This window comes from Impatiens glandulifera, chromosome 6 (assembly GCF_907164915.1).
Source record: "Impatiens glandulifera chromosome 6, dImpGla2.1, whole genome shotgun sequence".
Classification (NCBI taxonomy): domain Eukaryota; kingdom Viridiplantae; phylum Streptophyta; class Magnoliopsida; order Ericales; family Balsaminaceae; genus Impatiens; species Impatiens glandulifera.
The window spans coordinates 30,419,093-30,442,658 of NC_061867.1; the positions used below are offsets into that span (position 1 = coordinate 30,419,093).

At 32.8% G+C, this 23,566-nt stretch overlaps 1 protein-coding gene across 1 annotated transcript; it reads right to left on the minus strand.

Moving 5' to 3' along the window:
• Positions 1-267: 267 nt before the first annotated feature.
• LOC124943467 (LOB domain-containing protein 18-like) lies at positions 268-1,403 on the minus strand. The gene is made up of 2 exons (XM_047483966.1): positions 1,101-1,403; positions 268-489 (listed from the first exon to the last, which is right to left on the minus strand). The coding sequence occupies exons 1-2, from the start codon at positions 1,401-1,403 to the stop codon at positions 268-270; spliced, it is 525 nt and encodes a 174-aa protein (XP_047339922.1).
• Between the last annotated feature and the right edge of the window lie 22,163 nt (positions 1,404-23,566).

The following is a 23,566-nucleotide window of genomic DNA, read 5'->3' on the forward strand; positions in this document are numbered from 1 at the left end:
TGATACAAGTTTTCAAAACACTAAGTTTTAATTTATAAATGGCACGAAAGAATCAAAATATATGAAATTTCCAAACTTAGATAAATATAAATAAAGGATTGAATTAGGTTATTCAATAAACAAAGTACGGAAAAGAAAATAAATTACCCTAGTCATGAAAGGTAATAATTATTTGTTAAATCTCACATATATTATTAAAATAAAAAAGTGATTCAGATATTAACAGGTGGCATGCTCGGGCAGATCGATCTTTTCCTTCCACGTTAATTACTCATCGGTAACTCCCAGCAAACTCTTCCCCATCACCGCCGCCCACCGGAGCTCCGGTGAATGGGTTCCGATCATGGAACTGCTGCTGAACGGCTGCCCATGAATCCGGCTGATGAGAAAATCCGACATGGACAGAGAAGACTGTGGCTGTTGCTGAGGTGGCGGCTGCCTGGCTACTTGGGCTTGTAAGCACACAATCTCTCGTTGAAGATTGATCACCTATGTCCACAAAGGTATTAAAAAATTAAAATTTTAAATAAAATAAAAAGCATACCAATTAACAAGAATTTCTACCTAATATCATTGCTTGGTTAAAATTAAAATTTCCAAAGACATATAATAGTACATAATAATAATAATAATAATAATAATAATAATATATATATATATATATATTAAAAGAAGATGACTTTATTTTTAAATTTGAATATTACCAAAACTAATTTAATATTTGGTAATTTGTCGTGACTTCAATTTTTATTTTTAAACGTTTAATTTGTAAAAAGATTTTTTTAATTATTAATATATTTATGAAAGTGACGTCTATAAGATAAACAATTCAAATCAAAATATTATAATATTAGCTAAAAGTTAAGTCAAAAGAAACATATAAGGTAGATATCCCTTCAAAGTGTTACGACATTTATAAAATTATTAAGCAAAACGATTATTTCAGAAGAACAACACCTACATATAAGATCACCATATAATTACATCTAATTATTTTTAGAAGATTTGACCTAATTATTGTTCTGATTTGTTTCTAAATTGATGTGATTAATTAACTCATGTTAAATTATGTTACTATTGATATTTAAATGCATAAGTACATGATTTTGAAGACCAAAGATTTGAGATACGCAACCATATATAGGATCTTGGAGACGATCATGAGCTTCATAATTTAAAGTCCTAACTGCACCGGGCCGTTTGTCGATCGGAATATTCGTTAGAAGTTTTGTAACGTTGCTCGCTCCAAAAATATTATGAATCGATGCGAAATTGGCGGTTCCTTTATCAGAGTCAAAGTAAGGTGTGAATATACAATTGTCGAGGCATTTCTTTCGCAAGTATCTACAGGCTCCGCATGGCTTGATAACGATTCTGGCTATGGAATTGATCTCGGGGCTCATTTATTTTATTTTAAGAGAAGTTTGAGTTATTTTTGGGTAAAAACTTAGGATGAATAATGATTGAACTTATAGGTGTGTTTTTTAGATTGGTGATGATTGGTAGAGTTCTTTTAATTGTAAAGTGAAGTAATAGAAAAGGAAAATTAAGTTTTATGGTTGTAATCAAATACTATTTATCTTTTGATATTTTCGAAACTTTTTCATAAAAATATTCACATAATCTATATTTCAACCATTAGTATTCTAATATCTTTTATTTTAATTTTATAAAGTTTAAATTTTAAAAAATATTTATTTTAATATTTATTTCAAATAATTTCTAAAAGTTTAGTCAATAAAATAAAACAAAAACAAAAACAAAAAAAATGGCCAAACAAAAACAGGGTGTTTGTTTCAAAAACCTTTAAACTTCTTCTGTAGATGAAATCTAAAACTCTACCACAACTGGGTGGTTGTCAAAGATCATACACAAAACGAGCCTTACTACAAAAAAGTCGAATTATTTTTACTCTTTATCTATGCACTAACCACTTATTTCTTGTCACTTTAGAACGAGTATACACTAAAATTTTATTTACAATCAGTATCAATGAGGTCATGAATTCGAACCCGTGAGAATAAAAGTTTTGCTCACTTAGTTAATCGGTTAAAGTGGCGGCAGATTATATACTTAACTCAAGGAGATTCCAAAAGGGTTGTGGAACACAACGTTTAAAAAAAATTAATTTATCAAATTTATAGAATTTTTTAAAATAATTTTGAGTCTTTAAAATAATTTTCAAAATATTATAATACTCGAAAATGGGTTTAAAATAAATAAAATAATTATTTATGAAACATATTGTATTTATTTATCATAAATAATTAATTCAAAAGGCCTTTAATTATAAAAATATTATATTCAGCAAAAAAATTATATTCATTTATTTCAATATAATTAATCAAAAATGCCAAAAATTAATTCAATAATTATTTAGGACATGTTGTATTCAATTATCCCAAAATAATTAATATAAAGGCCAAAAATAAATTAAATAATTAATAGGGAAAATGTTGTATTCATTTATCCCAAAATAATTTATGAGGAGTGATAGAGTGAGAAAATTTGGGAGGCTATGATGTGTCACTGGTTGGAAAAATAATAAAGGATGAAGAGAGAGAAATTTTGTTATTGTTTCGACCAATTAGATCGCACCACGTCATTTCCTCTCCTAATCATTTTTAATATTAAATTTAACCGTAAAAAAAATTAAATAATTATTTAAGGAAAATGTTGTTTTCATTTATCCCAAAATAATTAATTTAAAAGGAAAAACATAAATTAAATAATTATTTTGGAGAGTTGTTTTTTAATTTATCACAAAATAATTAAATTAAGGGTTTATAATAATTAAATTAAGGGTTTATATAAATTAAAAAAAATGTTAAGACTATTTAAATTTAAAAATAAAAGAAAACTATAAAATATACAAATAAATAGAATAGACAAAAATAAATATTATGTTTACTAATTTATTTTAGAGAAATGATATTCTCAACGAATGGTTAGCGAAAGTAAGGCCACGAATCCTACGTGGCCTTGCCACGTGGCTAGGAGAGAGAAACCAAAAAAATAATTTGAAAACATTTTAGTTTCCCCCTCTTTCTTCCTTTCAATGCTCATTTTCGTCTATCCCCGAATTCTGACTTCTTCTCTGGCGATCGATTTGGCTCTCCGGCATCCCCGACTTCTTCTTTTTTCTTCATCGTCTTCTGATCGAAAATGGTAGGTCTTCCTTCGTGTATGTGCACTTCATTTATATTGTCTTCCTTCGTGTATCTTCGTGGTCTAGGTTTCATACTACTATTCTTTTCAGGGTGGTGGTCCAGGTACATCACCATGCAAGATCTCCAAAGACTCCAAGGTAAATAAGACATCTTATCTTTTAGAAACGTAGATCATTTTGATGATTTTAAGATCGGATAGGGTTTTGCGATTAGGGATTTTAATGATTTTGATGAGTTTAACGATACAAAAATATAATTATTGTGTATTGCTGCATTATGGGTCTCTAAACCACACTTTCGGGATCCGAAAATATGATTATATTGTGTTTGGTTGAATTATGGGTCTCGAAAGTGTAGTTTTGGGACCCAAAATGGGTGTTTCGAAACCCGAAAGTTTAATTGTATTGTGTTTGGCTATTATGGGTTCCGAAAGTGTGGTTTTGGGACCCGAAATGAGTGTTTCGGGACCCGAAAGTTTGATTCTATTGTGTTTGGCTTAATTATGGGTCCCGAAAGTGTGGTTTCAGGACCCGAAATGGGTGTTTTAGGATCTGAAAGTTTGATTCTATTGTGTTTGGCTGAATTATGGGTCCCGAAAGTGTGGTTTCAGGACCCGAAATGAGTGTTTCGGGACCCGAAAGTTTTATTGTATTGTGATTGGATGAATTATGGGTCCCAAAAGTGTGGTTTGGGACCCGAAATGGGTGTTTTGGGACCTGAAAGTTTGATTTTATTGTGTTTGGCTGTTATGGGTCCCAAAAGTGTGGTTTCAGGACCCGAAATGGATGTTTCGGGACCCGAAAGTTTGATTCTATTGTGTTTGACTGAATTATGGGTCCCGAAAGTATGGTTTCGGGACCCGAAATGGGTTTTTCAGGACCCGAAAGTTTGATTGTATTGTGTTTGGCTGTTATGAGCCACGAAAGTGTGGTTTCAGGACCCGAAATTGGTAGTTTCAGGACCCGAAATGGGTGGTTTCGGGATCCGAAAGTGTTGTTTTAGGACCCAAAATGCTTCATTTATTTGATTATCTACTTCATGCTTTTAAATATTTATCTTTTGTTTTGTAGAGCAAATAAACGTAAAAGGAATGATCAAAAAACCAAAGCAGCCCCCAAAGCAGCACCTCCCAAAGTAGTAGCAGCCCCCCACAACTTATTTTTAACTAGGACATCTTCTTTTGGCCTTTTCAATCTTCTTCAATTGCTGTCTAATGAACAAAAAGAGGCTATGAAGTCAATAGGCTTTGGCTCTCTACTATCATTATCGCTTTTAAAATGCCCTAGGGAGATCTCTCATTATCTAGTCATACAATATGACTATAGTAAATGTGCATTCATACTAGAGAGTGGCGAGCTTATGAAAATCGAAGAAGAGGATGTTCAAATGATATTGGGTGTCCCCAGAGGGGAGCTGGACATTGTAAAATACGAGAATAACGAGATCGATGACAAGTTGAAGGCATTTAGGACTCGATGGGGTAACCTTGTTAATGGCGCCCCTTTAGTGACTGATATGCCAATGTAAATGATTGAGAACAAAGCAACTGACAACAATTTCAAGATAGACTTTGTATTATTTGTGGTCAGCTGCTTTCTCTGGTGTGACCACCTAGGTCAAGTTACCAGGTATATCTCATTTCTGTTATTTTCACTTGCATGACAACATATATGTATGGTATATGCATTGTTAAATAATCTTCAAATCTATTTTTTTCACTTACAGGTATAGAATTTTGAAATCTATTTCAGATGTTGATAATATCAAGAAGTTCAATTGGTGCAAATTTGTACTTGAAGGATTAGTTTATTCATGTGAAAAATGGAAAAAATTGAAGGGTAATGAAAAACGACATTTACAAGGACCACAAATATTCTTTATTGTAAGTTATCACTAATCTCTAATTTATTTCCCTAGTTTCAAAAATAAATGGTTTTAACATATGTATGTTTTTCAGCTGTGCTACGTGTATAGGGTGAGCAACCCTGAACTCGGAGTAGTTAATGAGCGTCAATTTCCTATACTATCATGTTGGAATGACACGACGTTGAAGTTTAGGCTGTATACGGAGTGGGCAAATGGAGGATTCGAACGTGGAAGCGATGTTAGACGCATTCCACTACCACCTCTTCAGAACGAGGAGACAGATGGGGTTGAGGGGGAGTACGAAGAGACATATCATGATAGGGGGCGAACGAGGATGTGGATATGGATGTGGGGGAGAACGAGGAGGTAGATATGGATGTGGGGGAGAACGATGATGCATATGTGGGGGTATCTGAGCCTCAAAAGGCAGCACCTAATGCAGCACCTAAGAAGAAATCAACATCTATGAATTCACCACCTTTTAATTCACCGCCTATGAATTCACTACCACCTCTGAAGATAACACCTCTTAACACAGTAGGACCTGAGAACGCAACAAGTATGAATTTTATAGAGAATTTGATGTGGATTGCTAAATGTACATTGATGATTGACAAAGCCACGGAAAAATTTAGTATCTTTAATTTCCGGATGGGATACAACGCCATTGTATGAAAACACCATCCACATCATGCACACAACAATGGACAAGAATAAATGTTTAGGGATGCCATGCACAGATACTTCCAAGATCGAACACCCACTACAGAAGTCGGGGTAAACGATGAGGGGGTGATGATGAGGGGGGTCACAATGGGCCGATCAAAATGAGGTGGGTCTCAATGAGGGGGGTCATGATGAGGGAGGTTACAATGAGGGGGGGTCACAATGATGTAGTACCTGATGTGGTGGTACAATAAGAGGGGGGTCATGATGAGGTAGTACCCGAAGAGGAAGTACCTGAAGTGGTGGCTCCAAAAAAACTCAGAAAAAATGCTTTACCACATATGAAAATTCCAGTACGCTTTCAATCTCCATATATGACGTAGAACAAGCAAATAAATCAACCGAAGAACTTCGAGTCTGCCCAAATAGATTACTGAGATGATGTCATACCTGATGTGGTGGTACAAAAAGAGGGGGTCACGATGAGGAAGTACCTAACCTCAACCTTCGTGCTTCTGTAACCTAATTTCTACATGTTATCTCATCGAAAGACATGTTTTCATACCCTCCAGCTTTCACTACAAGGGATTGAAATGTTTTGGCCACAATTATTCCAGCTTCATCGTTTGTATCCAATCTTTTTTCTTTACATTTCTGTCTATCACTTTGTATGATCTAACATGGCGTATCCTCTTAGGGTTTAATGTATGGTTGTGCTCAAGAAAAATACTTGTTATTACATATTCCCCTTCATTTCGAACAACAACATTAATCTTTTCTTTACAATTTGTCTTTATTATTGGTCTAGGCTGATGATACTTATTTTTGGTATTCGATTATTTCATAAAACTCTTGGCACAACCAATGCTGAAGTATTTCCTCTGACCATCTACATTTTTGCTCTCTAACTTAGTAATGCCGAATCCAGTTAAGTGGGCATATGATATGTAGAATTCAAGAAGTTGTTCTTCGGAGGAAAATGTCATTCCAACAGTAGGAATGTGACTGCAAAAATGAAGTGCAACCGTATAAAACATGTCCCGAAAATACCCTATCGGGTCCTGAAACCACCCTTTTGGGTCCTGAAACCACCCTTTTGGGTCTCGAAACCAACTCTTCTTGTCCCGAAACCACCATTTCGGGACATGAAACAACGGTTTCGGGATAAAAAAAACACGGTTTTGGGACAATAAACACAGTTTCGGGAAAAGAAACAACGGTTTCGGAACAAGAAACAACGGTTTCGGGACAAGAAACAACGATTTCAGGACAAGAAACAACGATTTCGGGAAAAGAAACACGGTTTCGGGACAAGAAACAAGGTTTCGGGACAAGAAGAAAGGGTCATTTCTTGTCTCGAAACCACCCTTTCAAGACTCTTTCTTGTTCCGAAACCACCCTTTCTGGTCTCGAAACCACCCTTTCGGGACAAGAAAGCACTATTTTGGAGTGGTTTTGGGTCAAGAAAGGTGATTTCGGGACCCGAAAGAGTAGTTTCGAGACCTGAAAGATTGGTTACGGGACCTGAAAGCACCATATGGGTCTATAAAGAGTGGATTCGGGACAATAAACATTCATAATGTGTCCCGAAAACACCCTTTCAGGTCCCAAAACAACCATCATGGGTTCCTTTACCAGCTATTTTTAACCATAAATAATCAATGAGGTCCTTAAACCATGTTTTCGGGAAGAGAAACCATCCTTTTAGGACCCAAAATAACCCTTTAGGGTCCTTAAACCAAACTTTATGACCCTCTTTGGTCCCGAAACCATAATTTCAAGTCTAGAAAAGGTAGGTTTCGGGTCATTTTGACATATTGAAATGTACATTTTTTATACCAATCGAGCAATAGGGTACCTTTCGGGTTCAACAAATGTGGATTTGTTTAGGTTCAGTTCTTCATCTACTGTGTTGTTCAAGTTTGGTGCTTCGGTAGTGCTGGTTTCCTGAAAGTTCAAACAGTTCTAAAATAAATTATACAAAAACAAACTGAAATAAATCTATAAACCTTTAGATCTGTAAATAAATAGATCTGTAAAATCTAAACCCTAAATCTATAAAAATAATTAATCTAGATCCTTAAAAACGATACCATGGAGAAGTTTCAGGGGGAGAAATAAATGCAGCCGAAGAAGAGAAATAAATGCAGCCGGAAAATATGAAGCCCTATTGGTGAATTATATATTTTTTCTCTCTCCTAGCTGGCAAGGCCACGTAGGATTCGTGACCTTGCTTTCGCTTACCATTCGTTGTATTTATCATACCTCTTTATTTTATAGGTAAAAATATATATAGAATAATGATGAGGAGATGGTCAAACGGGACTAAAACCGTTTGGTTCAAATCAAATTGGTACTAGGACACATGGAGCTCAGGTGCGCAACGAGGAAGGCCAAACGGAAGCCTAGACAGAAGGTTAACGCCCAAGGTTCGGGAGGCCAAGTGTAGACCAAAGTCATTAATGATATTTCAATTCTTCGTCGCAATTCGTTGCCAATAAGATTTATGAGAGCATAAGGAAATGATCTGAGCGTCATGGGGTCATTTCTCCTCTTAAATTAAATGATTTGGTAGCCAATGATATATGATTTCAACCATTTTTCAAATGAGCCCATGCAATATCTAGGGCTAAAATGACATTATTTTGTATTCTTGGGACTTCCTCCAAACACAGCGTGCGAGGTGATGGGTGAGAGGTGATGCTTGATCTCATTTATGCGCGTTGGTCCTCACTCACGACGCAACATGCTTGGGTCTTGTTTCTGCGTGCTTTGGCTTATTTCTTGGTTGTCTGTGTGTGAGTTTGACTCTTGAATTTCCCCTATCTGGGTTGGGTCCGATCGTTCGTTAGCTACGTTGGTCCGGTGGCCGTAGACGGCCGTCCACGGTCAACTTCGATCAATATTTTTTTTAAATTTTTTTCCAACCTGCAAAACATAAATTATATTAATTAAAAAACATTTATTTCATTTAACCTATTTATGTATTTATTGATTTTTTTAATGTTTTTTCTTTTATTTGAATATAACCTAGATTTTAATTATTTTTGAATTCAATCGATTCCTAAGCTAATTATTTATTTTATTCCCGTGTGATGATCGTTTTAGAAATAAAATAAAATTATTGGCTCGAAATTATTTTTAAATTAACGAAAAAAACATAACATTAAACATTATTCAAGATAAATAAATAAGTAAAAAAAATACAATTAATTAGCTCAAAAGTCCTCTAGTAGTTATTTATGTAAAATTTAAAAAATATTGTAGAGTATTTTCAATAATAATAATTTAGGAAAAATAAAATAAAATAAAAATGATAAGAAAAATATGGAAAATATGGAAAATATGAAACAACATTCCCAATAGTTGGTTTTAATTCTCCTATGAGCATTTGGGTGACTTGTTTTGTGTGTGGATGTTTAAACCATGATGTGATCAACTGTGAAAGTTTTAAAAAAGATATGAAAAATAATTTGTATGGTCCATGAATGTGTTCAAAGTGGTCTAGAAATCTTTCGACAACCTATCTCGATGAGCCTCTCGATAAGCCTATTGTCATCCTTTTTGAAAAGGTAAGTATCAAGGAACTCATTCTCTACACTTCTGATATGATTGTTTGAGGGAAATAAATACCCAATAATTACGCCTCAATCAAATGAAACACACAATCAAATTAATGGGATATCAAATATTATCACACAAATATTGGGTGGCAGTTGGACCTGACAAATTAATAAAGCCCATTAGGGCATATTTAATTAAAGAAAAAAAAACACAGCAGTTAATTGGTTCTCTCTCCCTCTTCCTCCATTGAAGCAGCTCTTCCTCCATTGAAACAGTAATTTCTCCATTGAAGCAGCAGGTTCTTCTTTTAATTTCTTTTATCTCTTCTCCATTTGGTTAGCCATCTTTAGTGATGATGATAATGTATGTGAATGACAAGTTAGGATGAGGTTAATTGATAATTTTATTATATTACCTCTAGGCTTATATTGAACAACATTGTATACCCATTTGAAATAGTGGATGATTTAAGTGGCCGAAGTGTCCCTTGGTTTTTACCTGATTTGGATTTTCCACGTAAAATCTTGGTGTCTTGCTATCTATTTCTTTGATTGTTTGATGCTTAATTGAATTGGCTGCCTATTTGATTATAAAGAATGAGAAAAAGAATTGTTAAGCCTTTGTTGTAGCTTGTCTATTTCTGGATTGCTAAACAGGTGTTATTATTCAATTTTTCCAACAAGTGGTATCAGAGCTGAGTTCGTTTGGTGGTGATTCTTGTATAATTCAAATGGAAGAATCGTTGAGTAGTAATGGCACAATGATCAAACTCACAGCTACCAATTACACAATCTAGAAGTCACGGATGTAGGACTTATTGTGTAATTATGATTATGAAGACACTATTTTGGGTGATAAAGGCAAACCAGAGGCTATGACAGATGCAGATTGGAAGAAGCTGAACAGAAAGGTAGTTGGTAAAATCAGGCAATGGGTTGAGAACAGTGTGTATCAGCATGTGGCTACTGAGGTTAATGCTCATAAAGTGTGGACTATTTTGAGTGAGCTGTATGAGAAGAACAACACTCAAAACAGAGCATTTCTATTTAAAAAGTTTTTCTCATTGAAATATCAAGATGGGTCTTCTATGTCTGAGAATCTAAATGCTTTTCAGGGGATTCTAAATGAGTTGGCTGCGATAGAAATGAAATTTGATTATGAGCTTAATGCTATGTGTTTGATTAATTCTCTGCCTTATAGTTGGGAGACACTTGTGGTTTCAATTACCAATTCTATTCCACAAGGTAAGCTCACTTTAAAATTAATGAAAGAGAGCGTGTTGAATGAAGAGGCTAGAAAAAAAAGAACAGGGCTTCTCGACTCCAAGTCAGGTGTTCGTGACCGAGAGAAGGGGTAAAAGTAAAAGTAAAACTCCAAATAAGAATAGTGGCAGTTCAGATATGTCATGGGGAACATCCAGCTCGAGAAAAGAGATTACATGTTATCATTGTGGCAATCCAGGACACAAGAAGTATCAGTGCAGATCTTTAAAGCGAAACAAAAGGAGAATAAGCAAGATGGATGTAGTAAGGTTACAGATGTGGGTGGTAACGACATCGATATTGTTTACTATAATGCTAGTATCAACCTTGTTTCTTAAGATAGACAATGGGTGGTAGACTCGGGTGCTTCTTATCATGTCACCAATCGTTGTGATATATTTTCTTCTTACATTAGTGGACAATTTGGTTCAGTGACGTTGGGAAACCATATTATGTGTAAGATTATTGGAAAAGGAGATGTATGTTTGGATATTAACACTTCGTACAAGCTACTTTTAAAGAATGTTCGACATGTTCCCGATATTCGGATGAATTTGATCTGTACTTTAATTTTTGATGATGAGGACTATCATAGTTACTTTGGTGAAGGAAAATAGAAACTCACTAAGGGGTCTTTGGTGATAGCTAAAGGAAAGAAAGTCGATTCTCTTTATGTGACAAAGACTAAGTCTTACGGGGGAGAAGCAAATGCAGTTAATGATTTTACATCACATCTTTGGCATAAGAGACTCGGTCACTTAAATCAGAATGGCATGCGAGTTCTCTCCAAGACAATCGATCCTCAGGGCTTAAAGTCCACAGATTTGAAAACATGCACAAATTGCTTAGTTGGTAAGCAACATAGAGTTTCCTTCAAAAGTTTCTCTCCATCTAGGAAGCTCAATATCCTAGATATGGTTCACACAAACATATTTTCTATGGATTCTTTAACTTTAAGTGGTTCTCATTATTACATCACTTTTATCGATTATTGCTCAAGGAAGGTGTGGGCCTATTGCTTGAAGACTAAGGATTAATCATTAGATTACTTCAAGTTGTTTCAAGCTGAAGTGGAGAGAGAAACTGGGAATAAATTGAAATGTGTTCGTTCAGACAATGGTGGCGAATACAAAGGACAATTTGTGGAATACTGTAAAAGTCATGGGATCAAGCTTTTTAAGACTGTGACAAAAACACCTCAACAGAATGGAGTCGTAGAGAGGATGAACAGATCTATCAATGAGAGAATTTTGTGTATGTTGTCACATGCTAAGTTGTCAAAATCCTTTTGGGGAGAGGCAATGAAGACGGCGGTTGTTCTGATAAATCTTCCACCCTCAAGTCCTTTAGATAGCGACGTTCCAGAAAGAGTTTGGAGAGGTAAAGACGTCTCTTATGATCACTTGAGAGTTTTTGGTTGTAAATTTGTTGTTCATGTACCTCGAAATGAGAGAGCTAAGTTTGATAGCAAGACGAGACAATGTATCTTTATTGGGTATGGCCACGGAGAATTTGGGTACCGACGTTGGAATACGGTTAACAAGAAACTCATTAGAAGCAGAGATGTGGTATTCTTTGAAGATCGGACCATTGAAGACTTTCAGAAAAAAGAAAAGCCGAAGTCTACGGAGAAAGAATTACCCGATAATTAGGGCTGTGCAAAAAAAACGGAAAACTGGTAACCCAACTAACCTATAGTTAACCGGTTCCATTTTAACGGTTTATTAGTTAACCGGTTTTAGCGGTTCCAGTCAACCGGTTTTTTACCGGTTAAACGATTCGGTTTTCGGTTTACCTATTTTTCTAACGGTTTAACCGGTAAACCGATAATAATTTAATTATATATTTTATATTTTATAATTTATATAAGTTATTTTATAAATAATATTTAATAATCTATATAAAAAATTATTTGTAAATTATAATTTTATAGAATTTAAAAAAAATATATTATAATTATTATAAAATTTTAAAAAAATAAATTATAAACAAACTGAAATAATTTATTCAGATAACAATTATTTTATCATAACTTACCGATTTAACTACTCGTTTTATCGGTTGAGAAGGAGATTCAATTATATTTGTATATGGTTGGTTGGTCAAAGACTAATTCACATAATGAATTTGAATTTGAATTTTTTCAAGATATATATAAAAAGTTAACAAAAAAATAGATATAAAATATATTATATTATATATTATAACATATTCCTAAATATATCAATAAAATATATTATACTATATATTATAACATATTCTTAAATATATCAATAACATATATTATAATTTGGAAAATAAAATTATTTCATAAATTTATTACTTAATTTATAAAATTAAATTACCGGTTCATGGTTAAACCCGGTTAACCAACCGGAACCGACCAAAACCGCTAGAACTAGAACCGGTAAAACCGATAACATTAACGGTCGGTTAACCGGTCTTAACCGAAACCGCTTAACCGGTTAACCGATTAACCGGTCGGTTAAACACTCCTACCGATAATGGTAGGATTCGTACACCACAATTACAGCCCAATAATGTGGAAAATGTCCAAGTTGAGATTGATGAGACTCCTCTAGTTGATGTTGATCCAACAGAGGAAGCTGAACAAGATGATGATAGTTCTCTAGAGTCATCCGATGATCAGCATATTAGAAGATCTAGTAGACAGCGACAACCTTCTAGTAGGTATCCTCCCAATGAGTATGTGATATGAGTATTGTTTCATTAAACAAGAACAAGTGGTCGGTGGCAATGCAAGAAAATATACATTCCTTGCAAGAGAACGAGACTTATGACTTGGTGAAACTTTTGAAAGGAAAAAAGACTTTGAAAAACAAGTGGATATTCAAGTTGAAGCATTAAGAAAATAGCTCACAACGTCCATACAAAGCAAGACTGGTTGTGAAGGGCTTTGGACAGAAAAAAGGGATTGATTTTGAAAAGATCTTCTCACCGGTTGTGAAGAGGTCATCCATTAGAGTTGTGTTAGCATTGGCTGCTAGTCAAGATTTTTAATTTCAACAACTAGATGTGAAGACTGCATTTCTTCATGGTGACTTGAAGGAAGAGATCTATATGGAACAACCCGAGGGTTTCAAAGTTAAAGGTAAAGAAGATCTTGTCTGCAGGTTGAGGAAAAGCTTGTATGGGCTCAAACAAGCTCCTAGACAATGGTACAGAAAATTTGACTCCTTCATGGAAGCAAATGGGTACAGTAAGACTACTACTGATCATTGTGTTTTCATCAAGAGATACAGTATTGATGATTATGTTATTATTGTGCTCTATGTTGATGATATGCTGATTGTTGGACAAGATATTGCGAAAATTGAGAAGCTCAAAACGGATTTAAACAAGTCTTTTGCGATGAAGGATTTGGGTTCAATGAAGCAGATCCTAGGCATGTAAATCACAAAAGACAGAAAAAACAGAACACTTTGGCTATCACAGGAGAAGTGCATTGAGAAGGTACTTGAGAGGTTTGCAATGAAAAATTGAAAACCGATTTCAGTTCCACTTGTAGGTCATTTCATGTTGAGTTCTAAACAATGTCCTACAAGTGAGAAAGAGAAAGATGAAATAAAGAATGTACATTATGACTCCGCAATTGGTAGTCAAGTTGGTTGGTTATTAAGTGGATTCTCAGATATCTTCGAGGCTCTTCGAAAGCACGTTTATGCTTCGGAAGTGATACTCCTATTTTAGAAGGCTTTACAGATTCTGATATGGCGAGTGATGTTGATTCAAGAAAATCCGTATCAAGTTTTTTGGTTACCTTTGCAGGCGATGTTTTTTCGTGGTAGTCAAGGTTACAAAAGTGTGTTTCTTTGTCTACTATAGAAGCTGAGTATATTGCAGCTACTGGGGCATGTAAAGAGGTGTTGTGGATGAAGAAGTTCCTACAAGAGTTGGGTCAAAAGCAAGAGAAGTTCTCTTTGTTTCGCGACAGTCAAAGGGTCATTCATCTCTCAAAGAATTCAGCTTTTCATTCGAGATCCAAACACATCGACGTGAGTTATCATTGGATACGTGATGTGCTTGAGGCAAAAGAGCTGAACTTGGAGAATATTCATACAAGTGAGAATGGTGTCAATATGTTTACAAAATCCTTACCTACGGACAAGTTTAAAGATTGTCGGGAAGGATCAGATTTATTGGAGCCCGCAAAGTTGCGCTGACGGGGGAGATTTATTGGGTCATCTCATTTGGCAGTTGGGCATGACAAATTAATAAAGCCCATTAGGGCATATTTAAAGAAAAAAAACACAGTAGTTATTGGTTCTCTCTCCCTCTTCCTCCATTGAAGCAACTCTTCCTCCATTGAAACAACAATTTCTCCATTGAAATAGTAGGTTCTTCTTCTAATTTCCTTTATCTCTTCTCCATTTGATTAGCCATATTTAGTGATGATGATAATGTATGTGAATGACAAGTTAGAATGAGGTTAATTGATAATTTTATTAGATTACCTCTAGGCTTGTATTGAACAACATTGTATACCAATTTGATATAGTGGATGATTTAAGTGGCCGAAGTGTCCCGTGGTTTTTATCTAATTTGGGTTTTCTACGTAAAATTTTGCTGTCTTGCTCTCTGTTTCTTTGATTGTTTAATTGTTTGATGCTCAATTGAATTGACTGCCTATTTAATTATATAGAAGGGGAAAAAATTGTTAGGTCTTTGTTGTAGCTTGTCTATTTCTGGATTGCAAAACAGGTGTTATTATTCGATTTCTCCAACAACAAGGGATCACCTAAACCTGGGACTTCCTCCTAATGGATCTCCTCTCGATGAGTCTGTTGTCATCCTCTAAGCCCTCCCACGATACACTATTTACATAACCTAATCCAACCCAGCTTACCTTAGATCATTTTCTCATTCCACTACCTTCACCAACCCAACTTACCACAAACTCTTCCATAACCCTAATAACATCAAATGTCACACTCATATGTCAAGACCCCCAAAACAATCCCCTCCACTTCGACAATACTAATTACTCTAGTGAGGTAATAACTATAGCCCACTTACCTTGTAATTGTCTTCACCCTGAACCCATAATTAATATGATCTCTTAAATTGTGGAGGAACCTTAGAGTCTCATATATAGAGCATTGTAGTGTCCAATTGAGGATACTTATGTAACACAATTACGAGGTATCATTCCTATATCATCACTCATCTCTAATTTTGATGAATATATATCTCTAAAATGGACAAGAGAGCGTGCATTGAATGACAAAGACAATTACCTAGGCAAATGATTTAAGAGAGAAAGAGAAACTCAAAGAGTTTCAAAATCAAATTAGGCCTTCGTAGAAGAAACAATTAAGATCGATGTTGGTTCGTCGATACAAAACTAGAAGATTTATTAGCCGCAGCAAACGAACATCAACATCATCCGAGTTGAGAAAATTGACTATAATGTGATTCAAGTATGGTGGATATTCCTATCTTAAGACATCACTTACTTTCAATCTCATCCACAATTTCTTTCTTTTCAAACTCTCATCTTATGTATACTACTTCCTCACAAAATTCTAACACTTCACAAAGGGTTCAGATGGCTGATCCTAATTAACCACAAGTTCCTCAATGAGTATCTTGTTAAGAAACTATCATGGTTTGAGGACTTTTTTAACAATCTATTTGTTAAAACGTCTTGTTTGAGTACATAAACCAGATCAATTAGTATTCTAGAAATTTGTACATTTGTCATTATTTTCAAATTTTTGAGTCATAACTTAGGATTTACACATCACTGTCACATCGATCTCTAGTTGACCAATATAGAGGTATTGCATTATTTTGGAATGATATGTCAACATATCTTTCTATTTAACTACAGAATACTGGATAAATATATATAAACACATATGTGTCTTTTAATCATATCCCTTATCCATGAAGATTCTCTTTTGTATATGGATGCATTTGATAGAGACGTTCTTTGACAAACAATTTCAAAAACTTCCACCAAATACTATTCACCCTAGCTATATGTGTAAAATTTTAATGACCATCTATATAACTTGGAGAAAGATAGTAGAACTGAGAGTAATAAATTTGGGAGATCTGCTTTTCAAATTATTAATCATTATCATTTTCTAGATATTGGCTCCAGTAGGTGCAGGTACACATGGTGCAATAACCGTTCGGGTCAATAACTCCTAAGGAAAAAAAGAAAGAATAAGAATGATCGTTGAGAATTTATCTTATTTTAAACCTAAATAGATTGGCCCATAATTCCATATATATAATAATTCATATTTTAATATGTTTTAAGCTAGCTTTACAAAAAAATAATTAAACAAAATCAAATCAAATAACAAAAATACAATACCAATTTCAAACTAATATTTTTATTAAACAATAAACGTAAGAATCATGTTGATAAATTTGTAAAAAACATATATTAATCATAAGATTAATTAATATATTTCGAATATAAATCATATTTATTTAATTAGTTGAATATATATCTTATATCATACCTCTAACATAGATTAAATATTTTTTTTCAATTTATAATGGTCTATTTAAAAGTTTTATTGTTCAAATTAATTCAAAAGTTCACCTCTAAACTCATTGTGTACTAAAGACATAATTTAGAAAAAGCACCCGATCATTCAAAAGTGGGCTCATATTTCCAATAAATTAGAATTTAAAGGAAATTATCAGAACTAGCTACCATTTCAAGAGTAAGACACAAAACTTCTAAACATGTCGATATTACTTTTCAAAACCCTAACTATTTTTTTAATTTCTTTCCACTTGTGTTACCAATAATTCAATTATAGTATTAATTTTATTTGAGTGACACTATAGGTACAATGGCACAATACATTCAAAATAAATGAAAATTTCAAACTTAGATAAACAACTTTAGTCAAATGTGTTTTCAAATAAGTATTGAATTTGCTTAACAACTTTATTCAATAAACAAAATAGAAAAAAACAAATTAGCATAGTCATGATCTTGGTAATAATTTTTCGGATAAATGCCACATATGATCAATCAAACTCCAAGAAGCGACGTGTCATAGGTGACCGCGCCAAAAATATTATGTCCACAAAAATGTATTAAAAGTTTAAATCAAATCATAAAACATACTATTTTACAAGAATTTCTACTAATATAGTTTCTTGTTTATATATAATAGTATAAATATATGAATGGTAAAAAGAGGTTTATTAATGTTGAATAATATCAATATTGTGTTAGTTTATTTAAAAAATTAATTATAATTTTAAAATAAAAAATAAAATATATAAGAGAGAAGCTATCTTCAAGTTAGATGACTTTACTTTTTGTATTCTAATATTACCATAATCTAATATAATATTTTTTAATTTGTCTTAATGTGATTTTTTTAAAACTATTTTTAAAAAAAATCCTTTAATTACTAATATGATTATCTCATCGTAGATAAAAGAATTAATAAAATCAATATTATTATATTAACTAAAAATTAAGTCAAAAAAACCTACTATGTTAAAGATAATATAGACATTTATATAGACATTTGTATAATACATTATTATCAAGAAATGAAAATAACTAATAATTTAAACAAACAAAACAATTATTTCACAAAAATAAATCAAACCAACACGAATTCATACAAATTTCAAACCATTTTTTTCCTACACCAAACATACATATAAATAATAAATAATATCACAATGTAATAGGGCAGTACAAAGCCCCACTTATAAAGAATCTAAAATTTTCAAATTTATCAAAAATATTTAATTAATAAATATATATTATAAATCAATTAATATATTTTTATCACAATTATATTAATATTTTTATATATATTATGAATTTTTTATAAGTAGATATCTTAGTTATATATTTATTTTACATTTTGTTAAAATTATGATTAGTATTAATATATTTTAATTTTGTGACCACAAATTCTTTTTTTGAATAGTTCCTCAAATACATGGGACACCCAATGTAATTACACCAAAAATATTTTTAGAAGATTTGACATAATTATGGTTTTGATTTGTTTCTAGTTTTAGGGATTAATTAATTTATGATAAATTATATACATACCATTTTGGAGTGCAACAATATATAGGATCTCAAAGACAAACATGAGCCTTCAAGCATAAAGTGAAAATGGTATCAATTTGTTTTTGAATCAGGATATTAGTTAGAAGCTCATAAATAGTGTTCTCTTCGAAAATCTTATGAACGACGCGAAATTGACTATTACTTGATCGAAATCAAAGTAATGTGTGAATATGTAGTCATCCAATCATCTATTTTGAAATGAATTGGCTTGATGGTCATTATTGATTTTTATCAGGCCCGATAATAATTCTGTCACAAGAATTGACATTGATGCTCATTAAGAATGAAAGAACGGTGAAGAGTGAGGAAAGAAATGGTGAGGATGGAAGAAAAAATGAAAAAATTGTGTATATAGAAGAGAAAATGACAGAAGAATGAAAGAAGAGGCGATTAGAAATGATGAAGATGGAAGAGAAAATAAAGGAAGAATGAAAGAAGAGGAGATTAGATGTAGAAGATTAGGTTAAATGAGAATGAAAGAATAGGAGATTAGATGAAGAAGATTAGGTTAGATGAAGAGTCGTAGATATGTTAGAAATTAGGTTTTAATTATGGATTGTGGACCTTCATATGGGTTTTGAAGAGAAAGAGAGGGAAAAACATATTATTTGAGTTTTAATATTAAATAAATAAAAAACATATATTATATACTTAGGCTCGAAAAAGCTCTACGAGCCATCGAGCAAACATTATATGAGCTCGACTCGAATTTTAAACGAGTCGGCTCGAGCTCGGCTCGAGCTCGGTCAAAGTCAAGCTCAAGCCGAGCTTTGACCGAGCGGCTCACGAGTGGTTCACGAGTAGCTTGATTCATTTGTAGTCCTACTATTAAATTATACATTTTGAATTATTTGAATAAATCATATATTATACCCTACATATATCATATATTTTCAATTCAGATGGTATAAAAGTTTTGACTGTTAATATGGATTCATAACAATAGCATGGACAATCAAAATATATGAAATTTTAAAATTTAGAAACATAACGATTTTTGATTGAAACTTGATTTTTTTCTTTCTTTCAAGTTTTTCAAGTTTGATAGGTTTGATTTGATGCCTTACGTGCACGCTTCTGCTCGGTCACAACCGGCTACGCGGAACATTCTTGGGCGCTAGATGAAAATTTAGCGTTGTTTCAATGGTCCTGGCATGCGCTAGTTGTAGTTTCGGCCACAATCACACATATATATATATATATATATATATATATATATATATATATATTAAATCTTTAAACACAATTTTGGATTTAATTTTGATTTTTCAAATTTATAAAATATTAAACTAAATTTGACAAATATTTTATAAATGTATTTTCTTATATATATTATTAGGATTTAAATAAATAATTCTTTTAGATGAAAGAGATACAACAATTCATCAAAATTATTTATTTTTGTCCTTTAATTTTTCTAAATTTATTTTGAGATAATGTGAGTAAAAAATTACCTCAAATAATTTTATTTTTTTTTATTTTGGCCTTAACTCATGATTAATTTGATTAATTAGCACAATAATTTATCCTAATTAATTGTTTTAAATGGGTTTTTAGTCATTGGGTTAATTATTTTGATCTTATTTATTTAAAAATAATTTAAAATAATAATTTTAATATTATAAATTGAAGTGCTGATTTTTGGTGCTTACAAAAATGATAAGAGAAATATGACTTTTGTTTAGAACTAAACTCAAAATCAAACAAGGCCTTAGACTTATAAAATTACTATAACACTCAAATAAACTGAGAGTTAAAAAAACTAATTCTAAGTTGTTACAATTTGAGGCAAAATGATGAATTAAGCTTCTTAAACAACAATGGGCCTTATGTTTTTAAAATCCCATGAGATTATCTAATCCTAAGTTTTTATAAAATGTACTTTTGGTTTAAATTGGTAATAAGAGAATAAAATTCACATGACTTAAGGTATATGCAACTAAATACTTATAAATTATTATTCTTTTATAAAAAATTATTGTTTGAGAATGGGTTGTACTTTATTTTTTATTTTTATTTTGAGCCAAGAATTTGGTGTGTTTTAGGGATAAGTTGTGTCCAAGTCTTTAAAATCGGATTGAAAATTCGGCATCGAATTTAAGGATCATTATAGATTTCTAATAACTTTGATTCATCCACGTCGTGACTATGAAATGATTCTTCTTTAATTGGTTGTCTCTAATAATACATGATCTATCAAAAATTGTACTCAATCTAAATTCTACACATTCAACCATATATCTAACTTATTTGATGTATTATTTGTGAGTTTGATAATTGGTTGTATATATATATATATATATAATATATATATATATAACCCGGAATTATCCCGCAACAGGTATTGACGCGCGCGACGCAACGTTGCGCATGCGAGCCCGGAGTGACGATAGGTTCGACGAATTCATTCTTTGTTTCCGTGTCAGACATTGTTTTAAAATAACAATTCACAACTTAAAATTAATTATAAAAATAATTAATTTAATTCAAATTTTAATAATTTAGGGATTTTTATAAATTAAATGAAGATTTGATTTTATGAAATCCGGTTTAAATCAATTAAACATAATGAATTTAAAAAAAGAATATTTATTTGAAAACTGAGTCGTCAATTGATTTTATGAAAATCAATAAAAATTGTGTATGTGTAAAAAGGTATTTTGCACCAAAAGTTTCGTTTGGTTCGAAGTTTGGTGATACTCGGGAAATACTTTCGCGATATGTCCTCCGTACCCGTTAAAGAACAGTCTCTACTTTATAAACATGACTTTTTTCAAATCGGTTCTATAACGTTTGAGTTTTTAACCGATTATTCTTTCGGTCCTAGTCATGCTTATAAGTTTTAGAATTATTTGAAATATTGAAACAATAATATTAAAATGTTGGTACATGTTGAGGATGATCGCTAGGAAGGATTATACTTGAAGAATATCAGTCATTTTTAAGGATGTTAGGGTTTATAAAAAACACCAAACGAAGCCTTGGTCAAAATATTTGTTTAAGTGACCTACCAAAAATATTTTGAAATCATTTTCCGACCTCTCGATATTACTGGAAAATGGATTGGGGTCCCAAAATTAAAAAAAAAATTATTTTGAATTTTTTAAAGTAGAACCAAATAGGCCTTAGGACCGCAGTCCTAAGGTTTGTGTTTGATTTTATCAGTCGGGGTCCGAAGACCTTTGGTCTAGGATCGGGAGCTCATAGTTTGAGTACCGGAGTCCCTTGGTCAAGGTGGTAAGGACTCAATCTTTGGATGAGATTTACGGTCCAGGTGTACAAACCTATCGGTCATGAACTAACATAGGGTTAGGTTTCTCGATCGGAGTGTAGGGATACTTGGTCCTAAGGTCTTGGAGTCTTGGTCTTAGGTCTAGGAAACTCGGTCCTAGGGTTTGGGAGTATTGGTCCCAAGGTTAGAACTCTCAGTACTAGTTATAGGAGGCTCAGTCGTAGAGTTAAAACTCTCAGTCTTAGGGTTTAGGAGTCTCGATCCCAAGGTTAGAACTCTCGATCCTAGAGTTTAGGATGCTTGATCATAAGTTTAGAACTCTCGGATCTAGGACTCGGACCTAACTCGTGAACATCGGTCATATATCTCGGTCATAACTCAAAAATATCGGCCATATGTCTCGGTCCTAACTCAAGAACATCGGTCTTAGGTCCTGGTCCTAACTCAAGAATATCAGTCCTATGTCAATTTTCTCGGTCTTTGGTCTCGGTTCAGACCAATGATTCTAATTTGGTTCTCTCAGTCCTAGGTTCACGGGCCTCGGTCCTCAATAACACAAGAACTAATTTTTTAAATTAGTTTTTTTATCTCCGATTCTTTGATCAAGAGCTTGAGTAGCTTCACAAATCTCCCATGAACATATTGATCATCATCTAAAGGTATCAATCGATCTGGATGATGATCAATTTGTTCAAAACAGTTTTTGATCAAAATTTAGGTTTTTTATTTTAAAATTGTTTTGAAGTGAAATGAACTATCAAATAGCTTCCCTATGTCACATATATTTGATTGGTACTAAAACAAGAACACTAGATATTTTTTTGACCAATTCAAGAACATAAAAAATTTCATTTTATTTTAAAATTTTGATTTTGATCAAGCATGATTAAGATGAATCAAATATGATCCAAATTGTTTCCCAAAATGTTTACAATCATGTTGGGAAGCTTTCTTGGCTGTGATTCAACAAAATTAACTCAAGAACAACAAACCGTTTTTTTTTTTAAATTCAAATTCAGGTTTTTATTTATTAGATCGATTGATCGATTCTAACCCATCCAGATAGTTTCTAAATGATCAATTCAACCATAAAATCACATGAACAAGAAGCATACAAGCTTCTCTAATTTGAAATATAAAAATTTCAAATTCAAACTGTAAATATGAATTAAAAGGTAATTGGAACCTTACCTAGGATTGAAGAACACTCATTGATCCTTATAGAAGCTTTCTGAATGCACATATTTAAGCTTTAAGGTCTTAAACATATTAGAAGTTTTGAAGCTTTAATGGCGGATTTTGATTTTATTCGATTTAAGGGATGTGTGTTGGTAGGTTGACTTAAGAATGACTTGAGGAGGATGTTTATACTCATCCTAGGTTGGTTGAGGAAGCATAGAGGCCTGAATCAGTCAAAAGTAATTAATGACTTTTGACTGTTCTTGGCTGGTAGTCGCCGGAATAGGTCGTGACAAAGCCTATTCTTGTAGGAGGAATGATCACCATCGTAGGGTCATCATTCCGAGCATTGAATCACTTTATCTGGTGGATCAATGAATGAGTTCCAAAAAGACAAGATCAACACGGATCTTGAAGCTTATATTCACGGTGTCATGATGAAGAAGAAGATCGAAGGCCAAAACGACGCCGTTCCATGCGTGTCCTGGCGTTCCGTTGGTGTTTGGGCTAATAGGGCTAACATTTTGTTAGT